This window comes from Perognathus longimembris, chromosome 28 (assembly GCF_023159225.1).
Source record: "Perognathus longimembris pacificus isolate PPM17 chromosome 28, ASM2315922v1, whole genome shotgun sequence".
In the NCBI taxonomy this organism is placed as follows: Eukaryota; Metazoa; Chordata; class Mammalia; order Rodentia; family Heteromyidae; genus Perognathus; species Perognathus longimembris.
Window position 1 is genome coordinate 18,707,962 of NC_063188.1, and position 11,972 is coordinate 18,719,933.

The window sequence follows — 11,972 nt, forward strand, 5'->3', positions numbered from 1 at the left end:
ACCCTAGCATCTGGATTAGACACTAGGAATTTATATAGTTTAAATCTCTTTGATAAGTCCTGTGAGATAGTTCCCTCAGAATCTTATGAAGAAATTTGTCATGCCACTGTCTCTTCATACTGATGATATCATTTTCAATCACTCAATTATTAAGTGCTTATTTTGTTTTTCCACTTTGAAATTTCTGTCTCCCCTGTTGTAGTGGATAAGTATTTGGGGGGATGTACATTAAGACTGCAATGTTTGTTTCTCCTAAAACCTTTATTCACTAATTTTAGCATTCATCAGTGGTTTTCATGTACAGAGTATATTGCCATGGTGTTTGCTTTACTGTGATTCTCTATTTTCTTGTTTATGTTAACTTGAAGGCTATTTTGTGGAAGCACTCTGTATCTACATGTGTTTCTTCATTTATGTATCATTTAGTCACTTTCAATATTGATAAGGTAAATCTAGTACTACAATTATTTTGATCCTCCAATTATTCTAGCTTTCATCGTTAGCTCACTTTGGTTAAAATCCATGTTATCTCTTGCTTTGGTATATGCTATGTTACTTTTTTCAGATTTTAAAATTAATTACATGTTGAAGATTGTAGATTCAAATTCTATTGTAAAAAATAATGAGCCAGATATCCATGTAGTTTTGAAACACATGGTATTTCCATGAGGGCATCCTAGCTGGATACATAGGTGATAGTCCTTCATTCATGACAGCAAGAGTCACCAAGAATGGGCTAAGAATTGTCAATTAAGGAGCCTAATTACCTCAGTCTTCTATGTCTCAAACACTTAGAGGAAAAACGAATATTTAAATGGGTGTTCATAATTACCGTCAGGCGTGCTTCTTGTTACAAATGAAAGTATAAATTCATTCTTACACTAGATTGTTTCTGGAATTAAATTTCATATAAACAAAACTTGAAATATATATTTGTATGAACCGATAAAAAGATAGTAAAATGCATTTTAACTAAATAAAGGTTGAATCTTGAAGGCATATTGCAGAATGAAAGGTGTCAGAGACCAAATACTGAGATATATATGTTTATGTGTAAAAGAGGGATAACTTTTTCTTGTCAATCATGGGGCTTGACTTCTAGGCCAAGGCACTGTCCCTGAGCTTTTCAGCTCAAGGCCAGCCCTCTTCTACTTGAGCCCCAGTGCCACTTCCGGCTTTCTGGTGGTAACTTGGCGATAAGAGTCTCACAGACTTCCTTCCAAGTCTGGCTTTGAACTGAGATTACAGGCGTATGCCACTGGCACCTAGCCTGGGATAACTTCCTTTTACATTTCTTAATGGAAACATATAGGATATTGCTAGGGTTAAGCAACTTTAAATTTTCCCACTCTAGGCCTTCGATTTGGGTTCTCGGGTACTCTAACCAGTGGGAGGCATGATTTTCCTTCCCCCACTTCTTTTTTTGGGGGGGCCAGTCCTGGGCCTTGGACTTAGGGCCTGAGCACTCTCCCTGGCTTCTTTTTGCTCAAGGCTAGTACTCTGCCACTTGAGCCACAGCGCCGCTTCTGGCCATTTTCTGTATATGTGGTGCTGGGGAATCGAACCCAGGGCCTCATGTATCCGAGGCAGGCACTCTTGCCACTAGGCCATATCCCCAGCGCCCCTCCCCCACTTCTTATCTAACCATATAGGGAGTTCTGGTGACAGGGATACCCCTGATGCCACTTTGAGGGTCACAAAGGACAATGGTTACCATGGCTACATTGTTACATATCTAGTAAGACTTTTTTTAAGTCCTCACCACAGCTCTGGACAACCAGAAAGGAGGCAGCTTCAACTGAGTAACAAGCTTAGGACTTTGGAGTTTTAAAACTGCCAGTGGTACTAGAAAGGGTTCAGAATGTTTATTTATTTCAATTAAGTACAGAGATCAGCATCAAACATGTATAATCCAGATGCATTAGATAAGTCAGCTGTGATTTTCGACGTTGGAACAGGTCTGTGCAAAGCAGGCCTCTCCGGAGACATTATACCTCGCTCTGTCATCGGTACTGTTGTGGGCCACCCTAGATTCAGCATAATTTCATTAAGTCCCGGTCAGAAGCCTTACTTTGTGGGAGAAGAAGCCCAATGCAGGTATGATAGCATACGTTTACATTATCCTATTGAACGTGGGGTGGTAAAGAGATGGGATGACATCGAAAGACTCTGGTACCATCTGTACGATACAGAGCTTGTTGTCAGACCCAGCCAACAGCCCCTGCTGATGACTGAACCATCCTTGAACCCAAAGGACAATCGAGAAAAGACTGCGGAAATCATGTTTGAAAAGTTTGCTGTTCCCGCTTTTTACTTGTTCAACAACTCAGTGGGATCACTTTATGCCTCTGGTTACACCACCGGCTTGGTGTTGGACAGTGGGGATGGGATGACTTCAACTGTCCCCATCTATGAGGGTTATTCCCTACCCCATGCAGTTACCAGGCTCAACCTGGCAGGGAGAGACATCTCCGAGCATCTTTTTCAGGTCCTTCTGGGTAAAGGCTATTCTTACCCAAGTTTATTCAGCAAACTTGTGATTGATGACATGAAAGAGAAACTATGCTTTGTTAACTTGGAGCCTGATAAGTGTTCCTGGAAGAAAACAAAGGGGGCCCTAAAGGAATATACCCTGCCAGACGGCAATGTTGTCCATATTGGTAATGATATCTGTCAGGTGCCTGAAGTACTTTTTGAACCTGATCAACTGGGTATCCATGACCCTGGACTCTCCCAAATGGTCTGCAACAGCATCAAAAAGTGTGATACGGACATTCAAGCGAACCTTTTTGCCGAGATTGTGATGGCTGGAGGTAATACTCTGTTCCCTGGAGTGGATGAAAGACTCATGAAGGAACTAGTATCCCTGGCTTCCCTAGAAACAACTATCAAGATAACAGCATCTCGAGAGAGATGTTTCTCTTCATGGATTGGTACATCCATCATAACATGTATGAGCACGTTCAAGACAATGTGGGTCACGGCTCCAGATTACAACGAATTTGGGACATCCGTTGTTCAGAGAAAATGCTTTTGAAAAGCACTGAACATGAAGAAGTTCAAGACGTCTGAAGACAACAGTACTGGTGGGGAGGGTGCAAGTATTCCTTGAACTTCACTAGAATGTTCAATAAAACAACCTTTCCACTTTAGGTTTCAGTTGATTTTTTGTAACTTCCGAGTAATTTCTGAGATATGCCATGAATAGATAAGTTGATTTAATCCACCTTTCTTGTTCTGTAGACCTGATGTTTTCTCCTTAGGAAATTTGGGTTTTGGTATATCTACTTACTGGGTTTGTAGCAACAACTGCCTGACCTTCAGGCCTAGAAGCTTTGGGTTAATTAGGTTCCTTGGAATTTTCAGTTTAATGTACTGTTCCTAGTGTTTGAGATAGATGCTGTCTGTTCACAAGAGTCAGAATCATGAATCATGAAGAAACCTGTACAGAAGACATGGAATGAATTAGAAGAAAGAATACTGCTTCCTTCTGAGGATTCAAAAACCCTTTTAATCATGTTGAACTTTAGCAGAATAGAGCTCTGATATGAGTTAGTTACAGATATCGAGAAATGTTTTGCCTCTCCAATTTCCATTTGTTTTGCTCTAAGAGAAATTAAGAACTTTGTAATGAAATCTACTTTTGTAAACAAAGCATGGGTTGCTTAAATAGGTTATTGAAGTATAGAAGCAGACTTAAATATAAAAGGAAAATGAAAATATGTTCTTTCACATGAAGTTTGTTTATAATATATTGCATATATCTTCCCAACTCCGTACACTCAGTGATACAGTATCGCTGGCTTATAATCATAAAAATAAAAATTCCCAAATATTATAAATCATGTCTTTTTTAGTATTTATTTATTTTCCTATTTATTTATTTATTTATTTATTTATTTATTTATTTATTTATTTATTTTTTTTGGCCAGTCCTGGGCCTTGGACTCAGGGCCTGAGCGCTGTCCCTGGCTTCTTCCCGCTCAAGGCTAGCACTCTGCCACTTGAGCCACAGCGCCGCTTCTGGCCGTTTTCTGTATATGTGGTGCTGGGGAATCGAGTGGCAGGCACTCTTGCCACTAGGCTATATCCCCAGCCCCTATTTTCCTATTTATTTTAAACACCACACCTTTGCTTATAGACAGCAGGACCTGAAGACAGTGAAATTATTCCTTTAAAGGGAACTAGAAACACATTACTTTTGAAAGTTTCCAAAAAATATTACTATCTCTATAGATTTATATAAAAGTTGTACTGACTACCTTACATATATAACTGTAACCATTTGTATATCAACTTGACCATAAAAATTAAAATAAAAAAGTTTTAGAGTAATATAAGAAGCAAAATACACTCATGGGGACAGGGAATATGGCCTAGTGGTAGAGTACTTGTTGTGTATACATAAAGCCCTGGGTTCGATTCCTCAGCACCACATATATAGAAAAAGCCAGAAGTAGCCCTGTGGCTCAATGTTAGAGTGCTAGCCTTGAACAAAAAGAAATTGGGACAGTACTCAGGCCGTGATTCCAAGCCCCAGGACTGGCAAAAAAAAAAAAAAAAAAAGAATACACACACACACACACACACACACACACACACACTATTCTTAAGTCCTTAGATGTTTACTATCTTTCCATTTTCCTATTTGACAGATTTCATTGGTCTGTTGTAATTTTTCTCCTTAGGTTTTATCATTGTATTTAGAGCAAGATGTAGAGAAAAATGTCTGTTTTAGTTGCATAGAATAGTAATCTGACCTATAAGGCTTTAATAAGTAATTTAAGAATACTTTCTTAATTTTTGGGAAGACAGGATATATATTAATCATTTTATCTTTCACTATTCCTGATCTGTGTTGGTAATGGATTCCTTTATATGTATTAGAGAATAAGGTATGAAGATCAAGACTAAGATAAAACTAAAGATTGTTCCTCAAATGCAGTTACATGTAAGGTTTCAACAGACAAAATGTATGTATGCATATATAATATGTAATACATGTATGTATATAAATGTAGGTATATGTATGTATTTTTCATCTATCATCGCATACTTGTATATGTGCATATATCTATGTAATCATGTGCATAGTCATGAGTTTATCTTTATTATTCTGATTCTAGTCCATATTATAGAATTAATTCAAAACTTGCCTCCTTGTATTTGAACATGGTTTTTCTCCAGCAGAGAAAAATACAAGTTGCATTATCTTCAATCACTTCAATGGGTGGCAGGTCCTTGGATCTGTTATTTTTTTTAACTGTATTTTTTATCAGTCTTTTCTTTGTTGGTACTGGTAATTAAAACCAGGACATTACACTTGCTAGGCAAGCTCTTTGCCATGGAGCTACATCCCATCCCTGGATCAGTCATTTGTTCTCCAGTTTGTTTCACATGATTTTTTAAGCCATTTATAAAACATTAATTTATCAGTATTTAATTCTAGTTAAGTCTCTTTACAATTTTGATTGGTTGTAATTATCTTTATAAGTATAATATATGAAGTACATGCCAAACAGTTATATGGTTTTAAGATTCAGATGTAAAAAATTGTGCCATTGCCTTTAGACCCCAATACCTCTTTCTAATCTTTTGCTTCCTATTTTCTTTGTTACCATTAAGCAACCAACCTATTTAGTTTTAAGTATCATCTTTTTTTATACATCTTTTTCTCAAAAGTGTTTTTAATCCATTAATCTTTTATTTTTCTTCTTTCTTTTTTCTTTCACCTTTCTGTCATTTTCTTTCTTTCTATTGGCCCTGGGTCTTGAACTCAAGGTCTGGGCACTATCCTTGAGCTTTTGTGCTCAAGGCTAGAGCTTTACTACTTCCGCCACAGCTCCATTTCCATGGTTAATAAGATTCCCATAGACTTTCCTGGTTAATAAGACATGGATAATAAGAGTCTCATGGACTTTCCTGCCTGGGCTGGCTTTGAACCATGATCCTCAGACCTCAGTCTCCTTAGTAGCTAGAATTGGGGTATGAGACACTGGTATATAGACCAATTTTCTATTTCTTAAAAAAAGAGAAAAAGTGTTTGGTTTTAATATTTTACATTGGTATTTCTATATTTGAGCCTATTTGTATATATTTTATAAGCTATCTCCTCAACATTTATTTTAAAAATCTGTATTTATATAGCATGGGGTTATATGCCTATACTGCCAGTACTCAGGAGCCTGAAGCAAAGGAATTGCCAATTCAAAATCATGTTGGGAAACCCTGTCTCAAAGTATCTGTCTTCATCTCAGTTATATGAGATGTGGTAGGATGGAAGGGTAGATGGAAGGGTTGTAAGTTGTAACAAGTAAACCATTTAACCATACAATGGTAAGTTAATACAAACTACAGACAAAACTAACAAAGGAGTATATAGACAGCAATATCTAAGAAATCATAGTGTAATTAAATCTGGAAATTGTAGGCAAGGGGAATGTACATGGGAAGACTTGTTTTGATGTAGTGATATAGGCATGAGATGCAGAGAAATAAGTGTTATTAATATCAATATTTGAAACTTTCATGAAACAATAAAGATTTTGGATGAATATTTTGTCATGCTGTCTGGGTGATATTTGTATGCCTTTTTTAGGTAGAGAGCACATGAGAGTTAAATATATGGTGTAATATTGCTTTAAAACTCAGTTTGGGGTTTTATTTCATGGACTTCCATTTTATAGCAGTTTATGATCATAATAATCATGTGGCTAATGTTCTGTAATTCAATTACTGCACTGTTGTGAGCATTAACTATCATGTAGCAGATCAGAAGACCAGTGGGACAAACTGGCAATATTCATTTTTCAGTTAGTTACAGCCTATTGCATAATTACATAATATAAGTTGCCATTTGTACAAAAAAATGATGTTGGTATTGAATTGAAACAGTTAATTCTGTGACAAATGCATCCCCTTGAAGATGTTAGAAGGCACTAAATGGTATTCATAGTAGAAATGTAGCTATATATCTTATCAGTAATCACCATTACTCAAAAATATTAGTGATTATAAAATTTTAGGGGAAAACAGTGCTTCTGTCCTGACTGCACTTATATCTAGGTTGCAATGTGTATATTTATTCTTTATTTCACTTTTTTATTATAGTATATAATAAAAATATCACCTTCACTAATTAGCACAATAGAATTGGAGAATATTCCTCTTTATTTAATTCTGAAATGAAGATTATGTTCATCTTAAGTGTTCTGTAAAGGAAAACTAACTGCTTTAAAACTAGCTGCTTTTGTGCTGATTCAGTTTTCAGACCTAACATATTTGCTAATCATTAGGTTTTCCTGATATTCTGAGAATTAATATGTAGTAAATTTTTATGTTTCAATTTGAAACTTAACTTTAAAGTGAACATATCCTGTATTTTATTATGTACCTTTAAATGCACTTTTAAAAACACTACTTTCAAGAAAAAATATGTGTTTTTCTTTTTGCTAAGGTGATATGACAAGCATTCTTTGAACCAGTGCAGTCTTATATTCTATAGATTTTTCCTAACTATCAGATGTTTCTCTATGTATACATATGGTGAATTACTCTAAAAGTAAAACTATGGCTTTATCCTAAAACTATATAGTAAAGGTTGGCATAATATGCCACCTCAAAACATGCCACTTGTTACATGGATTATTTTGATTTAATGACACTTGAAAAACAGCAGATGCAAGGTCATTCTAATCTCCCCTTTGATTCCTGAAAACAGGAGATAAAATGTTCCATATTGAAGATGCTGTCTCTGTGCCAGCAGAAAGGAAACATTTTTCAACTAGGACTCTTTGCTGAGAGAATTCTGTACAAGCAGACCTTGTTACAGTCAGTCTCATCTTTTGTTAACTTCTCTGTACAACTTGGTTTTCCACAATTGTCTCTCTTTATTCAGCCTAGTGTAAAAGCATTGGGATTTTGTATTTCTTTGAGCCTTTATTTTCTTATGAAGACTCCTGTGTCAAATAAAATATTAAATTCATAAGCTTTTCTACAGATAATCTACGTTAATTTAATTCTCAGGCTCTACCGGGGAAAGTACTCCTGACTGAGTCATGGGTAACCCTAGATATGGTTGAAAATGGACTCTGGTTAGAAAACATCATGTAAATGTCTCATATTGTCTCGGAGTATAGAATTATCTTTATGCTTCTTTGTAATATTCAGTGTACCTTTATCATGTGATAAATCTCAATTACACTGTATATGAACTTGTTCTAAGGAAGCTAGAATCTCATGAAAGCACTTTATAAAAGGTGTACCTGCAGCTCAATAAAAAGGTATCATTATAGTAACAATGCAATAACACTCTGGTAGAATGTTACACAAAATTGTCCCCCGTCCCTGTTTTTTTGGTGCTACTCCTAGGGCTTGGATGCAGGGCCAAAGTATTGTCCCTTAGCTTTTCTGCTCAAGGCTAGCACTCTACCACTTGATCCAAAGCTCCATTTTTTGCTTTTGGTAGTTAATTGTACATAAGAATCTCGTAAACAGAAGCTAACTTCAAACCCTGATCCTTAGCTTGCATCCTCCTGAGTAGATAAGATTACATGCATGATCTACCAGCACCTGGCCAAATGGATATTCTTCATTTGTTCTCTTCATGTAATTGAGTCATCAATGCTCAATATAATTTTTCAATATTTTTCAATTGATTAATTTAAACAAACAATGTCTCATATTACACAATTTGGAACTACCTTAACAATGGCTCTATTAGTGATCTTATATAACTGCTTCTGTTTATTTGAATTAACCATAATTTACTGTTAACATTGCCTACAATGTTTTTGGAAGGGTAATATTGTATAAGGCTTTAATGATGTATTCATGGGATTTAATGACACAATTTCAGAGAAAGTTACTTAACTTCATATGTAACTGTGGTTGAGACATGTACCTTATGAGCCATTCTGGAGTTTTTAGTGCTGCGCAAACTGGGTTAATCAAAAGATTGATGCACTATACTGTTCATAAATAAATAGATACATGATTTATAATTTTAAATCAATACTCAGAATTACAAATATTTTCAAATAAACCACATAGTTATGGAAACTCTGAGGAAAAATTACTGGATGTTTAAAATTTAGGCTTGTATGATAATCTTTAAAAAAGATCTCTCCTGGGCTGGGGATATAGCCTAGTGGCAAGAGTGCCTGCCTCGGATACACGAGGCCCTAGGTTCGATTCCCCAGCACCACATATACAGAAAACGGCCAGAAGCGGCGCTGTGGCTCAAGTGGCAGAGTGCTAGCCTTGAGCGGGAAGAAGCCAGGGACAGTGCTCAGGCCCTGAGTCCAAGGCCCAGGACTGGCCAAAAAAAAAAAAAAAAAAAAAAAAAAAAAAAAAAAAAAAAAGATCTCTCCTGAATTACATAAGGCATTAAAATATAGGTATTTACTTTGCATTGATTATTTTTCTAGCATGAACATATGTGAAATACCTGATAGTTGCAACTAAGGTGTTTATTTTGTTTTTCATTCTAATCTGGAAATCTTCCTGAAAACGAGTCAATAGTGCTCACTATGAATAGTTTATAAATATAAATTGTATTGTTAAGTCATACTTTTATTTTTGCATGTTTAATTTTAAAATATTATTACTCTTGTTCTACGTATCAGTCACTGTGTATATAGTGCATCATGACTAAAGAATAAAGATGATAATATAAAACAAGCCCTTATTACTGAGAATTTAGCACAGAATTTAAAAATATTTATTCAATACAAGTATTTTAACCTTGGATTGATAGACAAATATATAGAAGTAGAAGTCTACCTTTTTTCCCTTTAATTGGATAGTTAAACTGTAAGTAGAGTATGTAATGGAGTGAGGGAATGCTCCTTCAAGATGCTAGAACCTTCGGTGTTCTGCATACATAAAAATAGCTCAATGTTAGTGGTAGAGAATTTTCAAAAGATCTCGACCACTATAATGTTTACAAAGTACCTTTTAATAGAGAAGTATTTTGACATCAATTAATCCACTTTGTCTCTTCAACTAACCATCATGAAGAGCTATAGAATAATACTTACAGAAAAGAATACATAATAGTTAACAAGGAGACATTTATTTATTTTTTCTCCTAGAAGCCAAAGGATATAAAAATCACTTATGAGTTAAATGCTGAAATGTAAGTAAGTATTTTAATCACCAGTTGAATATGTCTATGACCTGAGATTGATTAGCCATAATATCTTCTCAATAAGGAAGGGTTGTGTGTGTAGCTTATTGGTCAAATTCTTCCCTAGCATTACTGAGGTACTGGGTTACAACTCAAATAGTGTAATTCATTAGAAAGGCTAATTTATCTTCCAACCAAATAAAAACCAGGAAATGGGTACTCCACAGAGGGAATGGGATCAAAGGGACGGGTTGAGGAATGAAGACAGGAAGTGGGGAAGTGTGCAGTCATAATGCTCCATTCAAATACTACAAAATAAAGAAAATTGAGGGAAGGAGTGAAGTTTGGAAGAATAGGGGAGAATGATGCAAGGAGAGACACTGATCAAAATGTGTTCACATGCTGTTTTGTTGAATGAGAATTCCTTTGTACAACTACTAACAAATTAACTAATTAAGAGAACAGTTCAGTCACTTGAAAAATATAGCAAAGGTCATTGCTTTTACATTTCCCATGGAAGATAAATAGGTTGAAATATCAACTTATTACTCTCACTGATTTATGGATCATACATAGTAAGATTTGTTTAGGGCCATAGGCTTGAATCAAATACTGCTGCATGGGATGAAAATGAAATAAATGAGACAAAACACTAAACAATGCTGATATGGCTAAATCTGACAAGAGAATAATACTCATGGTAAGATGTTAGTTCCTGCTTATGTAAGATACTAAGGCAAAAAGCTAAGCATTTTGAGTAAGGATATGACCTTGTCAAGAAGGTATTTTTAGACCCAGCATTTTAATAGTCTCTCTAAAATTCACCTTAGTAACATAACAAAAAGACCAATCTCAGGGAAAAGGAGAAAAACATTAAAGCAAGAACATTTCTGAGACCTTTCTGGCCTTATCTGTTTTCTTGGGTTAGGGGGAGGGTGGTAGTGCAGAAGCAAATGGCCTTGCAAATGAAACAAGGATTAAATATTAATAAAAGTAGAACAAGATGTAAGAAATGAAATAAAAATATATTTTATCTAAATGTATTTAATTTAATGAAGGTGTAAGTGACCAACAATAACTAAAAAGAAAGCAGGAATTGAACTCAACATGTATGATAATACTTCATGGAAGAAAGTAAAATGTTCCCTTATTTATATTTCAACTTTTTGTGCCAATTAGTTGCCACCTTCTATAAAACTGTTAGGGAAATTTGCCAAAAAAAAACTTAATCCTCAGTGAAAGACACAGTAAGCCCAAGTTACTCCTGGATTTACTATGTGTGGTTCTGACCACATGTGCTCGGTAAATGCACTACTACTGAGCTTGTCCCCAAGCCTTAATATTCCTTTCTAACATGAGTCAGACTGAACGAGGAAGTCCATTTTAATAATTATTATGGGACAATGCTTTTTCTATTAAAAAGTTTCAAATAGATACTCAATTCATTGATCACAATACACTCACATTATGTTGTCAAAGATTATAAATTTTAAAGCATTAAAATACATGTGCAAAATTCACAATGGTATGATAAACACCAAAATTCTGTGACCACATTCTAAAATTATTTATTAAGGTTTTGCTATTTAATTGGCTTGGGTTTTGTTCTGTCTATTCCTAGTTCATCCCTTTTTTCATAATTGATATTTTATCCTTACATATTTGCTAAGCATCTCTAAAAACAGAATAGTATATATTGTTGGTATATACATGTAATATGTCCATGACTACATATATCCTTTACATCTTTCACATCTAACAAAAAATAGTGCCTTGGTTTTATTTAAAACCCAGCTATATTCAAATTTCCACAATGGTCTAAAACTAGTAATTTTTTTGTGTC

General features: G+C 35.1%; 1 protein-coding gene across 1 annotated transcript; it reads left to right on the forward strand.

The window, feature by feature from the left end:
- Positions 1-1,903: 1,903 nt before the first annotated feature.
- Positions 1,904-3,037, forward strand: LOC125343681 (actin-related protein T1-like). The gene has a single exon (XM_048336189.1). The coding sequence runs from the start codon at positions 1,904-1,906 to the stop codon at positions 3,035-3,037; it is 1,134 nt and encodes a 377-aa protein (XP_048192146.1).
- The last annotated feature ends 8,935 nt before the right edge of the window (positions 3,038-11,972 follow it).

Bases quoted from the DNA above. Each gene is read 5' to 3' on its own strand.
- LOC125343681 (XM_048336189.1), top strand. From the start codon at position 1,904: ATGTATAATCCAGATGCATTAGATAAGTCAGCTGTGATTTTCGACGTT.